Source organism: Panicum hallii, chromosome 5, assembly GCF_002211085.1.
Source record: "Panicum hallii strain FIL2 chromosome 5, PHallii_v3.1, whole genome shotgun sequence".
Classification (NCBI taxonomy): domain Eukaryota; kingdom Viridiplantae; phylum Streptophyta; class Magnoliopsida; order Poales; family Poaceae; genus Panicum; species Panicum hallii.
In genome coordinates, this window is record NC_038046.1 from 57,565,288 (window position 1) to 57,592,056 (window position 26,769).

Here is a 26,769-nt window from a genome sequence, read left to right on the forward strand (position 1 = left end):
GAGAGGATATTGAATACCTCTCGTAGCTTGCAATATTATATGAACTAACATAACATAACTATGGAGAATATGTTGTGCTACTTTGACCCCATCCCAATGGCATCTCAGACTCTAATTAATCGCTCAATCACATGCTGAATTTTGGGGATGCCAAGACTGCTGCACCTGTGGATCACTCAGCCCAGAGATTCCTGCTGCACGGTTCACACCTCAATGTCCATTCCACGGAAGATCCCAGCTCATTCCATTTGACTTGAGCTTTCTTTATCCGCCCGGGCATTTTCATTTTTCTACGGCCTGCCTGAATCCTGACCTTGTCTCGCCTCTAATGTGGCTTGGCAATTGGCATCATCTGAAGAGGAGAACCAGGAGGCGAGCACTGCTGATGCTGCCGCAGTTTGTCTATTTCGTCAGTGGCCACTACGGGGCAGGCAGTGCCAAAAAGGCTGATAGGTCCCGGAGAAACTGACAGTTTCAGAAACGGACAGGTGGTGAATTCAGAGACAGAGATGGTTGTGTCAAGTGACGAAGGGGAATGCTGCCGCGCCGTTTGAGGTTCAGAAGCGTCGAAGGATAAGGTGTGTTCAGACTTGAGAGGAGGAGAGCTTGCCTTGCGTGGACGCACAGAGGCATTCACCCGCCGATTCTTCGCCATGGGAATCAACTAGTATTCTTGTGTCCAGTGCAGCAGTTGCACGGCGACAAGTCCTGGCGTCTGAACAATGGGCTTGAATGGAATTCGACAGTGGTCAGTCTCCACAAAAATGTTCTTTTTTCGTGGGCAGCCATAATTTTCGAGTCGTTTCTTTTCCCAGGTTGTGCGTCTATATAGTCTATACCTTTGCAAAGATCCGGTGGTTTCTTTTTCTTGGAAGAATCAAGTTGTTGGGCTTATTTGGGAAGCTCGAACTGACCACAGAAAATTCTATCGAATTTGTGTTTCACTCTGTTTTTTTACCCTATCATATGATTTCATTCACTGGCCCAACTGAAGATCAGATCACAAAACCATTCTACGAGATCATTCAAACATGTAGTTCTGCTTCTGCATATCTTTAATTAAAAGCAGAAAGATCTCCATCAACCAAAGATTAGTTAATCATTTGTGAAAAAAGCCGGTTGTTATTATATACCGGAACTCGGGATCTTGGGATTCGACATGAAACGCACATTTCGATAAGGTTAGACTAGACTAGATTAGATTATGGTATCATGGGGAGAAGAGAAGAAAATGGGGGCACCGACTGTCGCCGTCATCGCGGACTGAATCAACGAACGAATATGCAGCGGCGTGGGATCCTGATTTTCACTCATCACCTTGCATTGGTTGACGAAAGACCGGATGACTTGGGGCGGGCTGGGAGGTCAAATTTACCGCTGCATCCCTTTCAATTTTTGTTCTTCGAAACGGAATAAAATTTTGCAGTATTTTGGTTTTTCTGAGTTGTTTTCGAGTAGTAGTAGTTTTTTCTGAGTTGTTTTCATGAGAGGGAACAATCCATCCGCCCAAGCAGCAGCAGCAGCAGCAGGAGGCCGCCGTGCGACCTCATATTTTGTTGGATCCACGGGCCAGTACGTGGGCCTGGGCCACTGCCCTCTTCTGTTGAGAAATAGGCCATGGCCTGCTAATATGGTCCTTCACTTGGATATTCAGGACCATTTCTGGGGCATCCATCTTTCCGTATCAGGGCTATTGCTGGGCTGGTCCCTCTGGAGGAAAAAAACCCAACACACCTTTGTTCAGTCTCAGCAGTGTTCAAAACTCCAAATCCCAATCAGCGACTGGAACGACAATTATTCAGGCACGCAAACTGTAGGTGCCCGATCAAAAAAAAAGAAAAAACTGTAGGTGCCGACGCATCACTGTCGCAGCGACTCCCAAACCCCTCATGGGTCATGACTCATCCATCAGCCTGCAGCCTGCTGCTGGTCCCGTGCCCTGCTGCAGGATCTCGCTCATCTGGCCGTGGTTGGCCGAGCCTGAGCAGGCAGCACCAAATGCAAGTGCGTGTGGGGGCGAGCTGGCCGGTGGCCGCCGCCCGGCCGGCCGCCCGCGCTGGTGGTGGCCTCCTGCTGGAGGTCGCAGCCAGCGTGCGAGATCGATGCGAGGGTCACATGGCCATGGCGTGGTACTTGCCCTCGCGCGCCCCGTCCGACCTGGACCACCCGCCCCATCTGCACTCCGGCCTGCATGTTGATTTCAAAAAAGAAAACTTCTCTCTTCTTTTCCCCTTTCCGCTCTTTCAGAAAAAGACGAGCCCCTGCCCCCCTCTCTCATCTCATCTGAAAAAAAAAGAAGAAAACAAATGAAGTGAAATGAAATGGAAAGAAAAGGCTCCTCCCTCTTCCCACGCATGTGACTCTGCCCTGCGCGTCCAAATTGCATAGTAGCCAGGGAACGCTAAACCAGTTGGGTGTTGGGCCACTGTGTAAAGGTGAGGTAGGAATTCGAAGATTTTCTTAATCTGCGTGAGAAGATCTTCTTCTTAATGCACTGCTGTGGAGACGTCGCAACAAACCGTGAACTAACCCAAATAAATCCTTGCGAAAGTCCTATATCATTCCAAAGAGGCATCTTGGCCCCAATCCACACGTGGGGGCCTCGAATCAAAATTGCGGAGGCTGTCCTCCGTGCATTGACCCCGTCCCTTTCTGCCATCGACGTCGTGCAGGTCAACACACTGGCTGCCTATTAGGCACGGGAGCACAGTGAGATCCTCGCACTCGCAACGAAACACACAGCTTATCCCGGTGGCATCTGTACCTAACACTTTTCTTTGCTTTGCCCTCGAGCTTCTTTACATGTCAGTAGAACAACAGTGTAGCATGAGCGCACACACAACGCACATATATAAATCTCGCCCTGCCGTGTTCTTCGACGCTGTGCCTGTGCGGGTGCGTGCTGACATGGGGGCGAGATTCCATTCCGATACCATCCGCAGCAGCATGCAGGTTCGAGCAATGCGTGCATCAGCACCGCCTGAAGAATCGTCGAGTGCTGCGTGGAAGCTCTGGCGTTCCTGCTCCCCTTCTTTTGAACGCCGGATCGGATGCCAAACTGCTAGTTTAATCGAGCAGCAGACGTCGCTCCCAATGATTTGGATCTCTCACATTGACAGTGGTTTGTAACTTTTGTCTCGATGATTACGACCCGCTTTCGGCAGTAAAATTCCTTCCTTGTAGAGCAACGTGATTTTTTTTAAAAAAAAATCGACATCCATGATGTGTACAATCCATTTGTGCTTGGTTTGATTTGATTTGATTTTGATTCAGTTCGAGTGGAGCAGTCCGTGATTTAGTAATCTGAATCGATCGAGATGATTGCAGCCGTGGATTTTTCCATCTTCGGACAGTATCAGAAATTCAGTCAGAATACCCCCCCTACTTGTGTTTTTTTAGCTTTTTACTGGTGTAAGTTTTACCGTGGCATCGGATTCCCGTAACGGGGTCTGTACCGGCATGATGACATGCAACGGCTCGCTGTTGCGACTCCGACCAATTTAATGGGCGCTCTATCTAGCGAGAGTCATACGTGATTAACGCACGAAGTAACTACACCAGTACACCATTGATAGCATGGCGTAGCTTTCCCTGTGACGACTGACCGGTACAGCATCGTACAGCAGCACGTACGTATTCGCAACTCAAATCTGGGCGTACTCCTTTATTTGTCCAAAATTTAGTATCCGAGACTGACCATGAGAGTACGGTACCTGAGCTGAATTGCTGGATTGAATTTACCATTTACCGGTCGATGCTGTAGCTGTACTTGTACTCTACGTACCACACTGCGGAGGAGTTCGAAACTTCAAATTTGAGATGCAACGGCAGCGGTACTCTGTACTGGAACTGGAAGTTACCGTGAACGGACGCCGTGCAAAGCTGACGGCGCGTCGCGTCGCGTCCGTCCGGCGACGTGACGGCGTCGGCTTTCGCTGTGCACGCGCGCTGCTGCTGCAGTGCTGCTGGCCTGCGGGCTGCCGGCTGCGGCAAAGCGTGCCGCCGTCACCGTCAGCCCTGGAGCCGAGTCAGCCTGCAGTAACTTTCTTTCCTTTCTCGCCGTTTGACAAAATGTGCCCGGTTTCACTTTCCTTTACTTTTTGATTGAAACATAGCAACATCTTAACCGCTTCTTTGCGTCGTATCTGACTATCAGCCAATCTTCTCAAGCAAAAACGCGAGCACTGAATCCTCTCAAGCAAAAATGCGAGCACTGAATGAGTGGCGGCCGGCCTGTCCCCATCTGCAGTGGGATGCGCGGCAGATCTGACAGGCGCGCTCATTTGATTTGCCTGACAAGCCAGAGGAGCTCAGCTCCCCGCTGCAGCTACAGGATCCGCATCCATGTAGGCAAGGCAAGGAGGAGGCACTGCATGATGGAGTGGAGTGGGCAAGTGAACTCAGCCGCTGACACTGAGGTGGGTCACTCTCACTCCCTCACTACCGTCAACATCCTCACAATTTCCTCCCCCGGAAAAATAAAAAAGACCCAGCTTTTCCTCAAAAGCTGCTAGCTTTTGCTCCAATTCACATCTACGTTCTCCTAAAATAATGCCCCGATGCAAAATGGTGGAGCTCACCACTCCACCACCGGGAGAGCATTGTTTGTCTTTTTTTCTACCCCTTTTGATCGCTCCCATATTCCACTCCCACTTCCTCCACCACCACCACCACCACCACCACCACCGGTAGCAGTAGCCAACATGATGAGAGAAAAATATGCAGGGCATTTCGCTTTGGTTTCCCTCTCCTACGAAAAAAGATGCCGCTTTTAGGGGGCCCTTTTGTTGCTCTACTATGCCAGGGTCCAATGCAGATCGAAAATGTTACCACTCCTGGTTCCAAGCAGATTTTGGTAGAAGGAGGGGGCAATTATTGGGTGCCCTGCTTCGAGCATGTCTGCCTCGCCTTCTTCCATGGATAAGGAGAAGCTCGAAACATGGCTCAAGCTCGTCGGGGCCCTCTGTTCAGATCAGTGACTAGACTAACCCCTCCATGACCAGGTTACTGTGTGCGTTTCAGTGGCACACTATTTACCTCTGATAAAAAAAAATGCCACCTTTCTCTAAGACTAAGAGTTTGAACTAGTAGCAGAAACATATCTTTCTAGTTTCTTAGACATGTATAATCAGACGAACCAGTTCTAACAACTGATCCATGTTCAGTTTTTGAATATTTTACCTGGCTGGACTAATATCAACTTGAGCAGCCACTTGCTTCACGCTGGACCAAGTTTTGACAGCTTAATGTACAAGCTTGCCCCACCAAACCATGTCAATGCAAGAACATGAAGCAAGGAAAGGTGAAAATTTTCAAGCTAAAAATCTACAATTCAGAGGAGGGCAACAAAAGAAATGGGGTGCAAGAGCACTCAAACTCGGTGATCAATTTAATCCCTCTTATGCGCCGAATTACTGTTACAAACACCAAGATTACAACATTGAGGACTGGACATACAGGAATCACCCCAAAGCTCACGAGAGGGAGGGAGAGAGAGGAGCAAACATCCACAGATCAGGTCGGCCTCCCGCTTCAGGAGCACGGCGATTAGCAGCGAGCAGAGCATACCGGGCAAGGAGCGCGGCAGACTAGAGGAAGGGAGGGGAAGCCACGAAGCGGTCAGGACCGGCTGGTCGGCGACTGCACGGGGAAGAGCGGGAGCAGCCTGGGCGGCGCCTGCAGGTCGCCGCCGGGGCCCGCATTGCCGCGCGGGGACGGGTGGAGGTAGAACCCCTTCTCGGCGATGGCACGGTCCTCGGCGGCCGCGGCCTCCTCGGACCCCGGCAGCGGCGGCAGCGGCGTGACGGGGCTCCCCAGCGCCAGCGACGGGAAGTCCAGCATGCTCGGCGACAGAACCTCGAGCCCGCGCGGCGAGAATCCCCTCGGGGAGAACCCGTTGCCCGCGGAGCCGCCGGCGGCGAAGGCGGCGGCGGCCGGGAGCAGCGGGCAGAGCATCTTGAGGCTCTTCATGCTGCTCCGCCGCTCGTAGAGCTTGAAAGCCGGCTTCTTGGGCCCCGTGGGCGCGGGAGCCGGCTTCTGCGGGGCCGGAGGCGACGCCTGCGCCCCGCCCGCCGCCGCTGCCGCCGCGGTCTCCGGCGTGCCAGTGAGGATCTGGACCACCTGCTTGAAGGAGGTGGTGTCCGCCTGGACGAAGGTGGTGGGGAAGGGGTTGGATGGGTCCGCCGACGCCTGAGGCATCGGCATCGGCATCGGCAGCGCGGCCACCGGCGAGGGCGGTGCGGGGCGCTCCCGGGCGGTGGTGGCTGCGCCGGCGTCCATGAGAAAAATGTTTGCCTTTGGCAGCAGGCTTGGCTGGCTTCTCTTGGGAGGGAGAAAGACAGCGGGGGAGAGAGGAGAAAGCTAACGGAGACAGCAGGGGAGAGAGAAATGCTTTTGTGCCGCTCGATCACGCTCGGCTTTGAATCTGACACCGTCTGATCCCTGCGGGAGGTTTTGTTTTTTTTTCAATTTTTATCAAGGATCTGGGGCCGAACTGTCAGCTTCAAGGATTTTGCCGGTTCTGGTGCATAGGGTTTGGTTGATTCAATTTTTTATGCTCGATTTATCTGTTACTGCCTAGCTTATTGAGGGCCATTTGTAATGTGTCTGCTCTGATTTGTCTCTGTTTTCAGAGCTTAACATGCTCTTATTGCTATTTTATTACATTAGTATTTCAAGCTTTATGGCTAGGTAATTTATTATGTGTCCTTTGCTAGTAGTTTTTACGGGGCATTTCTGTTGCAGTTTTGCTCCCACTGCCATTAGGTTAGCATGCTCCCGTACAGAGTTTTAGTTGATTACACAATATGCTAATTGGTATGCTGGTATGCTAGGTTAGTTTACCTCCATTTCATTGATTACACATGTTTAGGATCTCTCTCTCTCTCTCTCTCTCTCTCTCTCTCTCTCTCTCTCTCTCTCTCACACACACACACACACACACTTGGATTTTTGTGTCCATGTTATTTGAACTGACCACGTAGCTACTCTGAATACTTATTCACGCTATCCTGCATGACATGACATTTTTATCAATTCTGTAGCAGTTCAGTTTTTCAGGTTTGAGTTGGCGTTTTTTCTTTCCATGCTTCGTTTGGAATGCATAATAGTGATTGCTCTCACCCTTTTTTAGATTTGATTTAACATGGTCTGTTTTAGTGGGGTGATAGCACTCTCCTTTTTTGTACGTCTACCTGATGCTTTCTTTGGTCAATCATAACCCATATGGAGCATCGCTCTGTTCCAGTAGGTCAATTTCGTCAGGATGGCTGGCTCTGCAGGTGAGCTGGATGGATGCGTTTTTTTGAATTTCATGTAGATTCTGTCCTCCTCCTCCAACAATATATATTTGATGCTGATTCCGTCCTTGTTTTGAATAGGATGAACGACAGCACTGTTCGGCTGAATGCAGGTAGATGTACTAGTACTTGTAAAGCGAGGAAGGCTGTATTGTGGGTACTCCACTTGGTACACGTTGAGGAGAAGCCGTACAAAATTATGAACCGCTGCACATACATAGGCTTTCTTCTGAGTATTCATATATGAGTTACATCTTTAGAGGTGTATTTTTTCTCGAGTTGTTTTCAAGGTCTGTGTTTTGAAAACATGTAGTGTGCTATTTCAGGGGAAAAAAATAAGCATTTTGCATGTGAGCTGTATACAGACTTCAAAGAAACACAAGTTTAGGTTGTCTTGAAAGGTTTTCTAAAAAAATACTGTTTTCTTAGTCGTCCAGGATGAAACGTATGAGCAACTTTTAAACTACTTGAGAAGAGACACCAACGAAAGCGCACAATACAATTGCACCGTCATTATGCCCAAATTGTTTTGTATGAGCCATTTGCAAACTCCAAAGGAACGTTACATGGCTTCACATAGAACTTTTCATGGAAAGTCCGTTGGTTTTTAACATACTTTAAAATTTCTCTACAAGAGACTTCATCTTTCTTGGTGTTTTCTTAGAAGAAAAGACATAACGTATAAACAGCTTTTTAAAGTACCCGAGAAAAGGCACAAGAGAAAGAGCAAAATGCAATTGCAGCGTCATTAAGCCTAATTGGCGCCTACTGTTTGTATAAGCGGTTTGCAAACTTATGATTGGCTTAGGATAGAAGTTTTCCCTGAAAGTCCATTAGCATTTTAGCATATTTTGAAACTTCTCTATAAGAGATGACTAGATATTGTCCTATGTAGCCGTCTACTATTTTGTAATACGAGTCACCCATAAATTCTAGACTTCGCTTGGATAGATGGTTTCTTGAAACTTCTCGATAAGAGATGACTAGATATTATCCTACGTAGCCTTCTACTATTTTGCACGTTCGATTTTTCCGTGGACACTCAATCACAGCGTAAAAAAATATTAAGCTTGTAATAACTTGTTACTTTTCCTACTCTTTTAGCCACAACACTCATAGAACATATAGTTCCATACATAGCAAGTGTCATTGTCGGACCAGCCCAGCAAGTCGACCGGACATTTATGAGGACCATTCCAAAGGAGATTGAACTGAGCAAATAAAGCTGGAGCAATCGGGCGCATTGACGGAAGGGTTGCCAAATCAACACAGCCCCGATCCATCATGGCTATCGATCTGATGATCTGGTGCCACCACTTTTGTCTCTTAGTTTCAAAGGTTGGACTTGAGCAGTTTGCTGCATAAAAGGACGCTAATTGCACCATCTCTCCTACTAATTATAACGACATTTTTTTGAAAAGGCAAGCCCTGTCAGTATAATTGATCTACACAATAATCTACCTTGCTTCATGAGCATGCTACTAATCTGCCACGGCCATATTCTTTTTGGACACGTTGCTATAATGTCACTACTCTAAAGGAATATATAATATACTTCATGGATGTAAGCTAGCCAATAAACTGGCTGAGAAAAACAAATGTCGTGCATAGCTTAGGTCATGCACATATATTTCTCACATAGAAATTGGTCATTTGAAAAAAAAAATGTTTTCCCCTTTCCACAAAAGTAGTAGTAGCATTTTTAGGAGAGTGGATTTTAATCTCGCTAACATACATAGCATCTTCAACTTACCGAGATATACACAGTTAGGCAACATTGATGCCCAATTTGAAACGTTTTGGAGACTGTAGGCCTGTTTGGAAGAGCTAAAGTTGAATGCTAAACTTTAGTACATAGTAGCACTTATGCACATGCTAAAGTTTTTGAGTTTTGGCTAAAGTTTAGCCCATCTATTAGCATTCCCGTTTGAATGAGTACTTTCACTAATTAGCACTTGGATCCAAACAGGATCTGAATCTAGACTCGAGACGAGAACACCAAAACGCCATTAGTGTTGCATCACACGGTACATGGTACAACAATGCTTCTTTTGGTAGTAGTAGACGCCGGTACAGCAAGTACTCAATAATGTATGACCGGATGTGCGTACAAATCGGACCGTTAAGCAAGCAAGATCCGATCCAATCACGGATGAAGTACAATTTGGGAAGAAGCTTCAGCCTGTCAGCCGGACCGGCGCCTGCTGCTGCTACAATTTGATCGACACGGCCGTGTCGTTTCACATTCAGTGCCCGTTGTTCGCTGCCCGCGTTTCTGGGACCTGACCAATGCGCATGGCTGGCTAGCAAGCTCTCCCGGAATGGCCCGGCGACCTCTGCTTGGTTTAATGGCTTCGTTGCCTGCGTGGCCTGGACTGGAGCAAGCAAGACGACGACGACGACGACGACAGCCATGGAGGGGCGTGGTGCGGGCAGCCGGCCGGCAGCGGGCATGGACGACTTGCATGGGCCGAGGCATGGAGTCCAAACACACAACACAAGCTGGAAGCTAGCTAGGAGTAGCTAGCTAGGCGCGTTGACTTGGAGGAGACCTCGAGTCGCCTGCATGTCTGCGTGTACCCCAACCAGATCCCAAGGTACCACCATTATGGTAGCCTGGTAGGGGGGAGCGCCGGGGATGCTCCCTCGCGGCATGATATTGCAACAAGTACACGAGAAAGCAACCCCATATCCGGAAGAAGAGAAGGGTTCTCTTGTTTGCACCCTTGCTCCTTGCAGTATCAGTCACGGACTCAGTTTGGGAACCCGTGGTACGCCAAGACGGTAGCCGTAGCGGAAGACAGTGTTGGAGGCGCGGGGGCGGGAGAGAGCACAATCAAAGCAGGCCCGCACTTTTCAACGTGTGCCAGTGTGTGATTTGACTTTGGGAGCCATCCCTCCCTCGCCTCGAGCTTCGTCCACCTCGTGGGCTCCTGTCGCTGCCGGCCGGCCTGCCGGCTTCCATCCCGCCCTGCGCCCGCGTGCACGCCGCCGCCGCCGCAGGTGGAGCAGCTTTCGCTTTCTTTACTCTTTTCTTTCTTTCTTTATTCCATCTCCGTCGTCCTGGACTCCTGGCCGCTCTGAAGGCTGAAGCCAAAGCCTGATCCATCCCGTGCCTTTGCATTGGCGTCCTCTTCCCGTCAGTTCAGAACTGGGCACGGATTATTGTATCCGTTTCAGAAATCAGGGTCACACCGAGACAGAGATCGATGGAGATGGCCTCCTCCATGCGTCGTGGTGTGCTAGCCTCGCCTGAGCCCTGAAGGCTCGCCCTCGCTCGAATCGGGTCCCTGCATGGGCAGCGCATGGTGGCGGCGCGTGTCTCTGCTGAAGCTGGAAAGAGTTGACGCCTGGAAAATGCGGACACTTTGCAGGGTCGCAGCGCCCGAGGAGCGGCCGAGCTGACGCGAGGAGTTAAATGAGAGACAAGAGAATCCCTGCCGCAGACTGAAGGTTCAGGTCAGGTCCCCGGCCGGCTTCCTCTTCTCTGTCAGCGTGATGGTCAGAGGACTCATGCAAAGAATTGATGGCCTGCCTGAAGCCCTGAATCTGAACTGTATCGCCACGTGTGCGTGTGTACGCCTGCGTGCCTCATCTGCCGAAGGCCTTCCGGCCGGTCGGCTCTCAGGTTCTGCGAAAGAAAGAAAAGAACGGAGCTTGCAGCTAGGATGATCGTTGCAAGACAAGCATAAGCTAGGAATATAGCAAGCGCTGGCTTCAAGTTCACTGACAGCTTCATTTCTTCTTGCATGCAGTTATAGCTCTGGATGCGATGTACTATCTGAGGCCTGAGGGTTCCCTTTCTTTTTCCGTTTTGAACTCTGTTTGATTTCTATCTTTTCTAATTTCCTCCGTTTGTCATTTTTTTCAGGAGCTGGAGAATGATGCATTTTGTTCAAGACGGGATCTGAAGATACAGCCTGTCCATACTTCCATCTCCTGCTCCTGGGAATCAAAAACCGAACAGAAATTTAGCCATTATTTTGACACATTCAGAACTGGACCCGGCACATTGGCCGGTTCATCTTCAGTACTCACTGCCCAATCACGCCTCATCGAATTGATCTCGAGTTGGTACGCCGAATGCACAGGATTCACAATTCCAAGGTCGAATCAGCTAACCACCGTGTGGTCTTCTTCTCTGAGCTCCGGCCACCGTACGTGCAGGTGCTCGACCATGCAGGTGCTCCGGCTGCAGCGTTCCAGCGGAGCGGCTTCTGCGGCATGCTGGGGTGGGAGCCCCCAACGGAGGCGTAGCAGGCCAGGTTTCCACAGCGGAGCTGCCGCCGTGACCGGCTGGAATCGGCTCACCGCCATCACAATTCCAAGCTGCAATTGTAAACGCCCCGGCTGCAGCGTTCCAGCGAGCAGCTTGTGCGGGTTGCTGACAGTGACAGACCGCATCGGAGGCGTAGCAGGCCTGGCGTCTCCACAATCATGTCTCTGGTTCGCCGCCGCTGGAACTCGCCATTACCGGCCGGCGCGCGCTCAGTCGCGTCCGGTCAGATGGAGCAGCGGGAGCGCGATCTCAGTTTTGAGCGCGTGATGATTGGTGCCTTGGTGGGTTGGATGGATGAGGCTCTAGCGCTCGGCATTTCCGGCGCGGACGGAAAATGGCGACGGCGGCGTGCGGGGCTGGACGGACGGGGGTCGGAGGACCCGATACGCAAATAGTAGGGGCTATTTTGTAAATAGTCGGATCGAGATCAATAATCGCGATCCAAATAAGGGGTCTATGTAAAATTTACAGGGGGTAGTTTATAAATATTCGGATCGCGATCCGTAGTCGCGATCCAAATTAAGGGTTATATAAAAATACTCAGGGGTATTTTTGGAAACTTACAGGTCGCGATCCGATCTTCAAGCCCGGCTCGCTGGAGCACCGCCTGACGCTGGACGTCGGTCGGGTAAACCTCTTCCTCCTCCCGCAGGCGCCGCACAGGTGGCCGCGCCAGCTCGCGTGGACCGAGGGTGGCCGGAGCCCCAAGGAGTGGTCGTGTTCAGGCTGGCAAGAAAGGCCATCTCTGCTCCATGCCGCGTCGCGCGAGCGGCTCGCCGGAGCGGCACCGCCGCGCTCCGGCCGCTCCTTGCTTCCAGCCCCAAGGCGCTCCTTAGTCCTTACCCCTGGAGTCCTCGCTGGAACTCCAAATCGCCGTGAGGCTCTATGCGTCGCCAAGTCAGTTCGTCGTTTTCTGAATCACCCAGCTCTGAAGATCTCCACAGGCCTTGATGCTTGACGCCTGACTGAATGCTCGGTTTCCTTTTCCGTTTTGCGATTGCCGCTGATTTTTCAGTCATCCTCTCTAGCTAATTAGCTTACCAATTGCGGCTCACTGGCTGCAATAGTAATTTGGCAGACAACCTAATCTGACACGACAGCAAGCGATGCAGGTGAAGGCATAAAGACATGTTTGGCCTTTTCTTCAGACCCTTGAACATGTCTGAAACGGCTAATAAAGAGGGACAGAGGGAGAATAAAGCATCTGCTGCTAGAAAAAAAGCAGTGTAATTTCGTTTGGCCAATATTGAATTAACTTTAGTCTAGCCTAGATAATCGAAGGATCAGACTCAAATCTTATAATTTTGAGCTAAAAGTATATAAGGATCTAGATGGACTAGTTGGAGTGTGAAGAGAACGTACTAGGGTCATGATCCGTTATCACCCCTAGTTGTACACGCATAAAATAGAGTAGGATAAAAAATTATGCAAGCATGATATACACATTGCTTAGGCATCCAGCAGTGACATACGTAAGGGAGAATCAGTTGAAAGGTTAATGCTTTGGTTGACAACATTTGAAATGCACCAGAAATTAAGCAATTGATGCTCTTTATTATGCAGCAATTGTGCCTCACCAATATCTAGGCATACTGTGGATTCTTTTTCCTCAGATAGATTGACTGGCTGCAGGATGTATATGAAAGGACATAGAAAGTCATTAACTGTATTTGAATCATACTCTGCTGTAGAATGCAAAATAGAAAGTTATTTGTATTGTTGATCAAATGAAGAAACTGCCGTAGACAGGCTGCTTGTCCATACCTGCCATCTCACGCTTTCAACACATTCAGAATTGGAACCGGCATACGGAGTACGTATCAGCCGGTTCATCTTCGGTCTTCACTGCACAACCACGTCCCATCAAATTGATCTCAAGCAGTCAAGCTGCTTCACACGCACGGTCTTCACGATCACAATTCAAAGTTGGAACCAGTTAACCACCACTGTGTGCTCTCTTCCTCTCTGATCTTTGACCATACAGCAATTGGATCAGCAAACACATGAATACAGATTGTTTGTTGTTTTAGGAGCTGAAAATGTTATTTTTAGTTGTTTTTGGTTTAAGAAAAGATCTGTAGGATACAGCATGCAAGCCAACAGTATGATCCCCTCAACCCCGGTCTCAGTAAGTGTTTGTTGTATTTTCATATTTGATTGTTCACATCATTGATCATTATGGGTAATTTGACACGACAACAAGACACTCGTTTTGCCTTCTCTTGACACCCCTGAACAAAATCTAAGAGGACAAGCAAAAAGGAACAGAGGGAGAATAGATCAGTACCTGCATCCTGGAGAAAGCCGGGAGAAAGCCGTGATTCAGTTTGGTGTATATTCAGATAATCATAAGTTGGTTCGCGTACGTGCATACAATCGAGTAGCTTGCCTGAAGATTAGCTTGTCCATACATGGCATCTCTCGCTGTTCTGTATCAGAAACTGAACAGAGCTTTCAGGTTTTTGCCAAATTCAGGATTGAACCTGGCATACCTGCCGGTTCATCTTCAGTCTTCAGCGCGCAATAACATCTCATCGCAAAAAATTTCAAGTCGTTGGGTTTAGGCTAGCTACCAATGTGTGTCGTCAACTCTGACCTCTGACCACCCTGCAGCATTTCAGCGAGCAGCTTCCGCGGCACGCTGGCAAGCCCCCATCAGAGGCCTATCGAACTAGCTAGCCTGGAATCTCCAAAAATGAACATCTCTCGAGCTCGCCGACGCTGGAGCTCGCCATGGCCAGCCGGAGCGAGCTCACCGCGCTGCGGGTACCTGGCCGTCTGGCGTCCGATCAGATGGGTTGCGGACGCGCATCCGTGGGGACCTTTTCATGGAGCTTTCAGCGAGTGGATGGATGCATCGGTAAGTTGGATACTCGGATGTATAGAGCTCTGGCGCTCTGCGCTTCCGGCGCAGCAGGAGGGAAGCGATGGCGGCGGCGGGCGTCGCCGGACGCGCAGGGGGAGGACCCGACCCCGATCAGGGGGCTTTTTGCAAATATTAGGGGGTATTTTAAAAAATTCTGATCACAATTACTAATCGCGATCCGATCTAGGGGTCTATTTGATAATGTTTGGGGATATTTTGCAAATATTTGAATCGCAATTATTAATCGCGATTCAAATTAGGGGTCTGTATGCAAATATTCAGGGTGTTTTTTAAAAAAACTTCCTGATCGCGATCCAATCCTCGCCCCCGCGGCTCGCCGGAGCGCCGCTCGACGCCGGACGTCCGCTGGGTAATCAATCCTCGTCCTCCGCCTCCCGCCGGTCCTGCATCCGTCGCGTGGTCCGCGGGCGATCAGAGCTCCAACGCGCGGCCGGTCGGTGTTCAGCTGGCAGGAAGCGTCGCCCCCGCTCCGCTCCACGCCGCAGCGCGCGCGCAGCTGGCCGGAGCGACCCCGCTCCGACCGCTTCTTGCTTCCGCTGCCCGGAGATCTCCTCACCCAAGCTCGCCGTGGATCCTGTGCACCGCGAAGGTGAGCACGCTGCCGGCTCACGTATCATTTCCTGAACCGAACGGATCTGAAGCTCGGCAGCTATGGCCAGCCATCCCCGGCTGAGACAACAAGCTACTAGAAGAAGAAGAAGCAGAAGCAGCAGCAGCAGCCTAGAACAACCGGATTATCTCCCGTGCACTTGCGAGGGACACCCCCGGATTGGTGGCTGCCCACCGCGGCCTCGTCGTTGCATTGGCTGAAGCGCAAGCAGAGAAGAAAGTCGATGATGGCGAGGCAGCGGAAGCGCGCATCTCCACCTCGAACCAGGCCTGTGTGGCAATGGTGGCCCCCTGACCGCGCTGGTATCTAAGCTCAAGGAGGACCATTCAACAACCTGCAATACCACCTCCGGCCGCCGGCTAGCCGTCCCCAGAAGCTTCGGCAATGACCAGAGATGAGCTTGGTCTCTGTCTGCCCCTGTTATTCTGAAGTTGAGGCAATTCCGGTGCACAAACTAGCATCGTGTACTCTGATCCAAGCAGACACTTGACTGGAAATCACCCAGAACAAAATCAACTCAGCTTAAAGTACAACTTTCTTTTTAATAAAGAGTCTCTTGTCAAATTATAAATGCACAAACATGTCAGTCAATCAATCAATCAATCAAGAACAGTAATATTTGCATTGGGTTCGTATCGTCGTAGCGCCGCCTCCTCCACCGCCGCCGCCGCCAGACCGTCGACCGGTCGACGCCAAGCTGCGATGTTTATGTGAGAGCAAGCTAAGGCAGGCAGGCCGGCGGATCCCCATGGATGGTTGGACCTCAGTTGGTGTTGCGGGCGCAGCGCGTGATGACGGAGCATCCGCGGCGGTAGGGGTTCGCGGCCTTCTGCGAGCCGCAGTTGCTGTAGTACGACCGCCCGCGCTGGTTGCACGGCACCTGGTCCGCCCGCAGCGCCGCGTAGCTGATGTACCGGTTGGTCGGCTGCCGCTGCGCCAGCGTCCGCCGGAGCGCCTCGCCCGCGCCGCCGCCGCTCAGCCCGAGCTCCTCGGCCTCATCCACGCCGCACTCTCCCACGGCGCCCGAGCACTGCTTTTTCCCCGCCGCCAGGGCGTCCAGGCCGCCCATGTCGGGCACGCCCGCGGAAGCCGGGACGGCGAGGCACGCCGCCGCCGCCACGGCCGCCACCAGGAGCGCGACAAGCACCAGGCGAGCCGCCATCTGTTTGTTCTTCCTCCTCCGAGCCGGGTCTCCGCAGCTTAATTAGCTCGCTAGGGTAACGATGTGTCCCTCCCTGCCTTCTTCTCTCGCTCTGTGAAGGGGAGGAGGAGGAGGGGGAGATGAAGAGGAGCACGGCGGAGGCCATTTGCAGGGGAAGGCGCTGGACGGGAGGCAAACCAGGGTGGCCGCACGCTGCCACGGACGGTGCGCCCGCGCGTCTCGGCCTCGCCCCGCCTCGGCGCTGGCATAGGATGCAGCCATGCAGGCTTTGCATGCGCTGGTTATTTGGTGTGCCCAAGCTGGCCTGATTTGGGGCAATCCTAGGCTTCAACATGTGGTGTTGGGAGACAAGTCACAAGTGCATATGGCGGGAAGAAATTTAAAAATATGAATTTTGGATATTAACAACTATTTATTGTTGGGTGTACATGAACATATAACATAATTATCGAGTAGCCTTGCACTATGAACACCTAGATGTAGGAATAACATGAACGAATTGGGCAGATGTTTCACCGGGTACATAGTTCGCCGAGCTTGAGGTCGACATGATGGCAGCTGTGTAGTGGATGCTGAGGCTCGGTAATGACAACGATGGCGCTGTAGCAATGGCGCAGCTCTTCCCGTCGCCGTCAGCGCACAGTAGATCGGATCTTGATGAATGTAGGACTAGAGTGGATTTCCTCTGTTGAACGTTGGGCTGAACCAATCGTCGGTTGAGCACCCCGATCAGGGCGCGGACAGCCCCTTAGGACTCGGGCTTGTTGTTAGCCTGAGATCATTATCCAACATTTATAGCCAACAAAATCGAGTAAAGTTCACTTTGTAGCATTCAGCATTGCTTCTTCCTTGCACTTGGCCAATGCACAGCTTCATTTCGTGACGGCTCTTCACCACAGTAGGATCCACTGGTATCGCTTCTATCATCCTATTCTCTCTAGTCGTCTTCAACCTCGCTCACCAGGTTACTGGTCCACATATGCAGAAGAATTGTAGGCAAATGCTAGTAGTTACTTTCACAACAAAACGAGATGTTTAATTTTAACCATCACAAGAACAGCCGGTGCTTATCTCATATGAAAAAACAACGCAGATGGAAAGTGGTAATTGATAATAATTGATAATTTTAACTTTTACTACATAGCATTTGAATAACAATATGTGTTTAAATTTTAATTAAGTGAAGGAGATATTAGATTTGTTATCAAAAGTACTTTACACATCTCATAAATTTCTAGCTGTTTGTACAAATATTGAGAGAAAATACGATTATTAGATCTTCGGCATGAATCATGGCAAAAACGAAACTAGAAACACGAGAACATACATATATATATCTCTTGGATCTCTTTGTCTTAATCAATGGGTTTCATTCGTTCTAAAGATTTACATATCCCACTTCCAAGGACTGAAAAATCTCGATAATCCACCCAAACGAACAAAAAAAAATGTTATTCTGACGCGAGCCCTAAGACTCAGAAGCTAGCAAATCTAAATCGCTCGCCAACTAAAGGAAACACAATCAGGTTCAATCACCAACATGGATTGCAGGTCCGGGGCACGAGACCGATCGACCATATCAGACTAGAATCGCTGCTCCACCGATGATAAGGCACGCAAGGACGCCACCCCTCAAGGCTACCGCGGATGACGGCGGCGGTGGCGACGACGTCCCATTCGTGGCAGCAGGTGTGGGTGCGGGTGCCGGCGACGAAGCATTCTTCCCCGCCGGCGGCGGTGATGACGACTTCGGTGGCAAGGGCGGCGGGGGCAACGCGCGCGGAGCAGGTGTTGCGACGGGAGGAGGCGATGTCGGCGGCGACGATGACGATTTGGGCGGCGATGGCGTGTTGCCGCCGCTGTTGTTGCGGACGGCGAGGACGACGACGATGAGGCGCTCGCCGGCCCTGCAGCGCCCCTCGTCGGCGCTGATGAAGAAGTAGGGCCCGGAGCCGTTGAACACGAAGCGGGTGTCGCCGCCGTCGAGGCGGAGGACGGGCTCCGTGGTGTTGCAGGCGTCGTAGTGGCTCGGGGTCACCACCAGCACGGCGTCCGCGTCCTTGTTGTACCTGAACACTGCGCGCGCACGGCAAGCTCGTCATCACTCGCGCGCACGAACACGGAACAGTGCCGCATCGATCTACTCACCGAGGGTGTCGTTGACCTGGAAGCGGTTGCGCTCGGCCCAGGTGTTGAAGGGCTCGGTGGGGTTGGGCGCCCACCCGGCGCGGCCGCCGACGTGGAAGTCGCGCCCGTCAGCGCCGGTGGCCGCCGCCAGGAGCACGGCGAGCAGGGCCACGGGCACTCCGACGACCATCCGTGCCGCCATCGCCTCGAGCTGCTCGATCGTGCCAAGTCCCTCCTCCTCGATGGCTGCCGAAACTCCGATCGATTCCTCTAGCACTAGCGACCACTACTTCAGTATCAATAACCTATCGCCTAGCGTGTTGCTAGGGCTGATTAGCCCGGGCGGCGTCTGAATCTGGACCTGGTCTGGCCTCTGTGACTCCGTGATGGCCATGGCGACCATGGATTTATACACGAGGCCGTGGTGTGATGTTACCGTTGGGCGCATTGCGTTAGTGAGGCAGGCAGCAATTAGCTGTGGGCGGCGTTACTGATGCTGAGCTTTATCCAGCGCCGAGGAGTTACGCCATTCCTTTACCTCCTCGGCGAACCGGCTGGCATGCTGTAACTTGTAACGGCGCAGGATGACAGGCCATACACAACCGTCACCAGTTTGACTGACCATAGGCCTTTATGGGCCAGGTTCAGGATGGGCTGGACTGGGCTAATAGAGATTGAGTGGGCCGTCATGGCCTGAAAGCCCAGTACTGAAAAAGGCCGCTATTTTTCTAGTTGGGCCGATCCAAGCTAGAATGCAAGGCAACGATCCAACAAAACCTATGGAATGGGCTTATGGGCTCGCCGGCGGATAAACCTCTTGTTTTCACAGTGGCTCATCCATTTCTATTCAGTTTTCTCTTTTTTCCATTTCCTTCTGCTTGCACTGCACTTTTCTGCCGCGTGTAACAGTGCAAGTGTGTGGCCAGTACTTGCAGCGTACAAAGGCAACCAAAACCGTTTCTTCCTTCTGAAGATTTGTCCCTCATGCGGCCATGTCGACGCCCTGTGCCTGTGCCTGTGCCTGTGCCTGTGCCTGACGGACGGCGCTGGAATGTAGAGGCATGAAGCGCCATTCCCTCCGCTCCCATGCTCATCAAATGCCATTGCTCACTCCCAGCATCCATCATCTGATGATTCTGATGTGCTCGCCTCAGATTCTGGAAACGAAAAAAAGATGGAACGGAAAAGGGGATTCAGGAGCAGTACGCCCGGGCAGCAGAGGAAATTCCCTGCTGTTGCTGCGGGTGCGCCATTAACACTGTGCTGCGGCGGCGACGCTCGGACGGACAGTCCTCGCTCATCAAGGCTTTTCACTGTTGGCGCTCAAAAGGGCCAACTCAATGCGCATTCATGGCCTTGCCTCTGGATCTACCACCACCACCACTAGGGCTTGGTGGTGATCGAGTGCTGTGGTAAATTGTAGCACCAAGAAAGCAAGCAACCTGCAAGCCTGCTTGCAGCCAAACCAAGGATCTAGCTAGGCATCTTCAGTTCAGCTTACCATTGCATTGCAGGCTTGCAGCTGTGTGGGCGATGTGCAGAAGAAGCAAGGAGGCAGACGTGCAGGAGCAGCAAATATGCAGTTTGCACAGTTGTACGCAAGATCATCAGTGAGGGAGGACGATGAATTGGGGATGGATGGGTGGGTGGGAGGGGGGGTGGTAAATGGAGGAGGAGGAGCTACCAGTAGTTACTCCATGGTGTGACTCGTGCCGGTGGACGGTGGTGGGGGTAGCTGTCCTGACGCCGGCCAGTTGGTGACCCAGAGATCACCGAGATTTGGCGCTTCTCTCTCTCTCTCTCTCTCTCTCTCTCGGCCCTTTCTCTCCTCGGCGGCCTCGTCTTCCCTGCGAGCATTGACTGCCCTGTTCAGCTGCCGTGTCCGAGGCTCCGCGCCGAGCGCATGCATCATGTGCATGCGGCGCAAGTGTTGGATGCATAGGTCATCCATGGAGGGACGACGGAGCTGGGCCAACGCATGGCTTTCCTAGAGGTGCAGGTCCGTCAACCGAGCGTGCCGTATGCAACGAACGATCTGTGCAGTGTGCACGAGCACGGCTCGTGGATTCTATGGCCGGACAGCGAATTCATCCACCAGTGCCTTTGCCGAGCCACTTGTGCGACCTCCATTCTTCGCCATGGCATGTCAACAAGCCCATCAAGCAAGGGCGACAACGCCTCCGTCGCCAGCTACCTCCTGTCTGAATTCTGAAATCCCTTCAATCCTGCAATCTTTATTTGAGCTTTGTCCATTTATTTTTCAAGCAGAGTGATCCATGAAGACTGATCGGTGGATATGCATTTGTGTTCATGCATAGGGTATGCAGGTAGTGAATTGGGGTAATTGCAGAGCAAGGACTGAGGACTGTGCTCTACTGCTCTGTCCCTCTGCAAGCGCAGTGCGCTGAAGCATGTGAAGGTCACATGGACATGTTCGTGCTCGTGGCATGCCGCGTGCCACTGTAAATATGCCCCTACGCGCCCAATTCAATTCGCTTCGCTTCTCGACCGTAAGGACACTGGATGAGGATGACTTGTACTCCAGATCGCTGAGGCGATCTGGTCTGCCTATAATTTAAATTAGGTGAAATGCAGTTACCACAAGGATTTAGCCAGATTGATGAGCAGGCAAGCAGTACTAACTAGGAGGCTCATCTGCCTCACCAATCGTAGGAGGCGCATGATTTAATATCGCCTGCAAAATCTCCTTTCCAACCTTCTCATGGATGGAAGGGTGCAGGCTGCAGAAAATTAAGATGTGCTCTGTAGTCTACGATGAGGCAAGTGATCACACTGCACTCTGCTGATAACCGGTTGGAGTACGCCCTACCTAAACTCTCAGTCCAATGCAACTACATTTCCAGAGAGAGAGAGAGAGAGATAGAGAGAGAGAGAGCTGTAAGAAACTTCAGTTTTGTGGTTTCTGATATGGCCATGTTCATGACACTTCTTAGTGTTTCAAGTAAGTTCTAATCACTGGATTGCAGTTGATAACTAAACCAATGGCACATATAAACCAAGCCATTCTTCAGTAAAATTGCACATGTAAAAAGATAAATCTTTTCAATGTGTTTCCTCATGGATCCACACTGCAATGATCCATCAGGCAGGAGTTAAGAACCCATAAGTCCAAGGAAGAAGCTTTTGCCTAGTAGTATGAAGTATGAGCCAGATCCCTCCATGGCTACACTACACTGATACTGTACTTGTAGCACCCACAATAACTGTTCAAAACAGCTGGGCCGACCAGCTCGCGAGCGAGAGCAAATGCCCCGAGACAACGCTGCCCTGGACCCATTCACCAGGACTGTTGCAGAGGGCAAGAACCCAGCAGCCTTTTATTCATTGCGCCATCTGTATAATGTTGAGTGCAGATCAATGCGTGGCGACCCCGAGTCAAGAGTAGATCATGAGTCATGACCAGCTTAAAGGCTTCAGCAGATTTGCTCAGGATCATTGCTTTTTTTTTTTGAAAAAAAGAAAGCCTTGCTAGGCACAGCCAGTTCCAGCTTATTGCTGCTTGCAGTCTCGCTGTCACAGTACCTGAACATTGCGTTATTAGCAGCTAAAGCAAGTTTACGCGCGCATGGAATCTCCACATCGCCATTTTTGCAGTGATTCTAAAGAGTGTGAACGCAAGCATTTCACATGAGTTTTACGGGAACTAGTACAATCCCTTTGGGGTTTCTTTGCAAATCCTCCATTTCAGACAGGCCATGGTTACATCTCTTCTGAAAGCATTTACCGAATCAAAATTCAACTCTGCATAAGCCTGGGTCAGCAAGTAGGTATTAAGCATGACTAAGAACTAGCTCAACATTTGATTGCTTCATGATCTCGATTTGTTCACAAGAACTTCGCACAAGCTCTTGAGATCACAACTTTGACAGTGATTCTAAATGGACATACAACAAAAAACTAACCCAAGCCATGGACTCGGCATTGTATTTCGAGCCGTTCTTTCTATCTATTAATGCAAGGACGCAAAGTTTTCCTGCGCGCTAAGAAAAAAATGGACATACACAATGTCATATTGTCGATCACCAATTGGAACTCGACAGATCATGCATGCAAGTACCTCTGTTTATAACATATGGCTCGCAACAGGAGTACATCTGCAAGAGCAAGGCGAGGAAGAGGAAGAAGAGAGACGAGATGGGCTTGAACAGCGCAGCAGGCTACTCCGGCTGTGGAGGCAATCGCACGCCTCGCCTACTCGGTTGAATCGATACATGGATTGGTCGAGACCTTGATGCGCGCATTGAATCCCCTCGCCAACCACCCGCTGCGTCACCTGCGATCTCATCAATTCACGGCGCTCGCCTTCAACTCTCCATGGCTGCCAGTCTGGTAGCTTCTGCTCCCGCTATTTATACCCACGCTTCTCGGCTCAGCTCATCTCCACCAAGCACCACCACTCCACAGTCCACTTCACTCAGCAGCAGCAGCCATGGAGGCGCGGAGGACGGCGAGGGCTCTCCTTGCGAGCATCGTGCTCGCCGCGTTGGCTTCGCAGGCCTTCGTCGGCGTGGTCGAGTCCAGGACCAGCCCCATGGAGAAAGCGAGCCAAGGTACGCGTCTTCTTGAGCTGAGTTCTTCTGCGGCGAAGGTAGCTAGGTACGCATGCAGAGGTGGCAGTGTGCCGGCCGGACGGCGAGCTTGATGCATGGACGTGTACGTGGTTGCTGCAGGTGACGACGTGAAGAAGCCGGACTGCGTGCCGGGAGTGGACCCGCACACGTTTCCCGGGATCGGCGGGCACGGCGGTGGCATCACGCCCGTGCCGTCACACGGCGGTGGCATCACTCCCGTGCCGTCACACGGCGGTGGCATCACGCCCGTGCCGTCACACGGCGGTGGCATCACGCCAGTACCGTCACACGGCGGCTCCAGCGGCATGTCGCCGTCCCACGGGGGTTCCAGCGACCCGTCCCACGGCGGCTCAGGGTCTTCGCCATCCACCGGCGAAGGGTACGGTGGTTCCCCGTCCCACGGCGGCTCCGGGTCGTCGCCGTCCACTGGCGGAGCGTACGGTAGTTCCCCGTCGTCCCCCGGAGGCGCCTACGGCAGCGGAGCCCCGTCGCCGTCCGAAGGAGGAGGCGCCTACGGCGGCAGCTCTCCCACCCCGGCGTACGGCGGCTCCCCGTCGCACGGCGGCATCGGGACCTCGTCCCCGACGCCGTTCGTCCCCGTCGACCCCCACAGCCTCGGCTTCCTCCCCGGCTCATGCGAGTAAGCCCCTTTCCGACCCGCCACGTCACCACCATGCATGCACGCATGCTCTCTCTTTCTTTGACCCCATGCAGTCACTGACACGCGGGGCTCTCGTTCTTGCAGCTACTGGAGGTCCCACCCGATGGAGATCTGGTCGGCGATCGGCGGGCGGTTCCCGAGCTCGATGGGCCACTTCTTCGGCTCGGCGGGCAGCGTGGGCGGCGCCGACGTGAGCATCCAGGACGCGCTGGCCAACACCCGGTCCGACGGCGCGGGCGCGCTGCTGCGCGAGGGCGCCGCCGCGCTGCTCAACTCCATGACCCGCGCGGGGTTCCCCTACACCACGGAGCAGGTCCGCGACGCGTTCGCGGCAGCGGCGGCCGGCGGGTCCGACGGCGCCGCCGCGGCGCAGGCGGCGGCGTTCAAGAAGGCCAACGAGGGCAAGGCGTAGAGGCGACGTGCAGTGTCAGATGATGGTTGTGTCATTGTGTGTTCAGCCGTGGTGAAGTAGCTCGTGGATGGAGTATTTGTTGATGGGTGTTGTTGATTTGACGGTGGTGACGTTGGTTGCGTCCGGGGTGAGCACCGGCTTGTGGTGTGCAATCGCTCGTGTTATTTTGTTGTTTTTTCGTGTGGATCTCGGTGGATGAACCAAGCAATGCAAACTACTGTCCTAGTTGGATTCCAAATTTCTGACCTTGCATTCCTGATGATGAAGGCAACAAGCCAGTTTTTTGGAGTTTTTTTTTTGCGCCATGAATCTTTACATGCACTAGCCTGTTGATGTGTCATGATGCTGCATCGTCCAAGATCGTGTAAAAGATAAGGACATGGCATCGTTGACGAACATGCATGGGTGCAGACTACGGAGTACGGACTGGCATGCAGTGGAGTATGAATGGGTTCACGAGATTTTCACCATCTCTGTACGTCAGTGCAACTGTGCGTGACGCATCTACCGTGTAGATCCGTCCTTGGTGGCCAGTAATGGACTGAGTACTATACTACTACTATTATAAAGGACACGCACAACATTGTACTATACTATACATGTCTCTGCTGACTGTAAAATGCACAAGAGATTGTTGGTTAGGCCTCCTCCAACGGCTGGCGACTTCGCTGCCGACGTCGGATTATCGCTGACGTGGAAGTAAGAGAAGGAAGAGAGAGAAGAGAGCCAGCGACTATTCCGACACTCGCGTATGACACGCCTTTTCATGCTTGTGGGCCATTACCTCCTCTCTCTCAACTACAACAAATGACCAGCAAGCGGAGGAGGCGAGGCCGTGTAGTACAGGGTGCCAGGCGGCCGGCGGCGCGGCTGGCGGGAGCAGCTCGCCCACGGCTTCTCGGTGGTGGTGGGCCCGCGGCGCTGCGAGAGACCGACGGTTGCAGCTTGACCCCGGCGGCGCGCAGGCGGCCGTGGTTCATCGGCTCACGGCTGGTCGGCGCCGGCGGCGGCACGACGGTCGCAGCTCCCCGTCCCTAGCCCATCGCAGCTCACCTGCTCAATGGCGGCGAGACTGCAGCGCCGCGGTGGCCAGCAGATGCAGCTCGTCGCCGGCGTCGCGCAGGCGGATGCAGGTCGCCAGCCCACAGATGCGGGAGCGGTGCCCCACCGTAGGCGCCGGCGCAAAGCTTGAACGGTTACGAGCAGATAAAGATAGTTGAGAGAGATAGGTCTGCTTCGGGAGGCGAGAGCGGTAGATAAAATAATTGTTACTGTGTATCCCACACATGAAGGCTAAAAAATCTTCTGGGTGACGTGGACCGGCTTATAGCTACCAGCTGACTTAACTGTTGGAGAGGACCTTAGGCCGCATTTACAACCCTTCCCAGTTCCCACCGGTTCTTTTCCACCATCTCCTCTAATAACACCGTCCAGTCCTTTCCCCTACTTCTTTGTTATAAAATCCAAACACAAATGTCTACCTTTTCTTTGAGAAAATTCTTTATATGGCACTTAAACAAATAGCAGTCTCTGGTCCCGAAAAATTCGAAATTCTCTTCTTTGATCCTATTTTAATCTTATATTCCTTCCTTGACCCTAATATTATATCTCCAGTTAAATGGCTGTGAGGTGGCTGTGAAAAGATAAAAAATACCCCTGGCACAAACAACAGATATTGAGATCTCACACAGAAAAGATATTTGACCCATGTACAAATCATATTTATCCAACAAATAATTTGAGTTTGGATCCATCCTGTGAATTAAATCATCCTACATGTATGAGCAATACTATTCCATCTCCTAGCATTCTGGAAAATTAAAAAACACATATAAATCTGCTGTTCATGCAGGGGACTAACCCTTAGCAATGATGGCCGGTGTTGCTCCCTCACTCAGCCGGCAGCCGTGAAGCCCACTCACGCCCTGAGCCCGCGGCAGTGAGGGCCGGTGCCGCATCCCTAAGCCCACGGTGCCAGGTCCAGCTGCTGGGCCGCCGCCCGCACGCGTCCCGAGGCTGCCGCCCCACCCATTGTGCTGTGCTTCGCTGCCGCCTACTTAGGGAGGCGCGGGATGGGATCGCTGTTAATCGGGATGGGGGCACGGGTGGAACTGCCACGGGATTGGGTGCCACTTCCAGGGGTATTTTGATCCAAAAACTCTATTTCTCAGTTGCCATCGGGAACACTGACGGAGTGGTCTAACGGATGTAACGGTAGGACCAAGAAAATGATACAAGATAAAAATAGAGCCAAAGAAGAGAGTTTGAACTTTTCAGGACCATAAAAGGGATTGCCATTTGTTTGAGGGTCATACAAGAAATTTTCTCATTTTTTAAGTAAAATATACCACTGGTCGTCGAAAATCTGGATGACACCTTAGTCAAATTTAAGATCCAAACCATCTTATTTTACTTTTTCTTATTTGTTGAAACCTCTCAAATGCCTAACCTTGACCTGCCGGACAAAAGTGGAGCTCGAGGCCGGAACTGGAGGGAGATGTAAAGAATCTAGTAGCTGAATTTGGGCTCGTCGCAATGTATGCACAGCGAGGTAGGCCTGGTCCACAAAATATTGAAAACGCTATAAAACGGCCCGCCAGAGCGCTGGGCTTCGTGGGCCGCTGCCAATGGCCCACGAGATCTCCGAGGAGATATCCGCTGCCGGGCTTTCTCGCTCCCTGCCGCCCAGCCCCCGGGCCTGAGCCGCAATCCTAACCCCGCCCGAGCCACGCCGGCGCCGC

General features: G+C 52.0%; 4 protein-coding genes across 4 annotated transcripts; 1 reads left to right on the forward strand and 3 right to left on the reverse strand.

The window, feature by feature from the left end:
• Positions 1-5,297: 5,297 nt before the first annotated feature.
• Positions 5,298-6,384, reverse strand: LOC112894657 (VQ motif-containing protein 4-like). Its single transcript, XM_025962431.1, has one exon. It carries the CDS (start codon positions 6,277-6,279, stop codon positions 5,620-5,622), a length of 660 nt encoding a protein of 219 aa, XP_025818216.1. The 5' UTR covers positions 6,280-6,384; the 3' UTR covers positions 5,298-5,619.
• A 9,318-nt stretch (positions 6,385-15,702) lies between these two features.
• Positions 15,703-16,236, reverse strand: LOC112895864 (protein RALF-like 22). The gene has a single exon (XM_025963862.1). The coding sequence runs from the start codon at positions 16,234-16,236 to the stop codon at positions 15,838-15,840; it is 399 nt and encodes a 132-aa protein (XP_025819647.1). The 3' UTR covers positions 15,703-15,837.
• A 1,490-nt stretch (positions 16,237-17,726) lies between these two features.
• On the reverse strand, positions 17,727-18,565 carry LOC112892863 (early nodulin-like protein 1). The gene is made up of 2 exons (XM_025959968.1): positions 18,385-18,565; positions 17,727-18,312 (listed from the first exon to the last, which is right to left on the reverse strand). The coding sequence occupies exons 1-2, from the start codon at positions 18,563-18,565 to the stop codon at positions 17,816-17,818; spliced, it is 678 nt and encodes a 225-aa protein (XP_025815753.1). The 3' UTR covers positions 17,727-17,815.
• A 4,210-nt stretch (positions 18,566-22,775) lies between these two features.
• LOC112895049 (protodermal factor 1-like) lies at positions 22,776-24,266 on the forward strand. Its single transcript, XM_025962915.1, has 3 exons — positions 22,776-22,934; positions 23,055-23,595; positions 23,701-24,266. The coding sequence occupies exons 1-3, from the start codon at positions 22,814-22,816 to the stop codon at positions 24,026-24,028; spliced, it is 990 nt and encodes a 329-aa protein (XP_025818700.1). The 5' UTR covers positions 22,776-22,813; the 3' UTR covers positions 24,029-24,266.
• Positions 24,267-26,769: the final 2,503 nt, after the last annotated feature.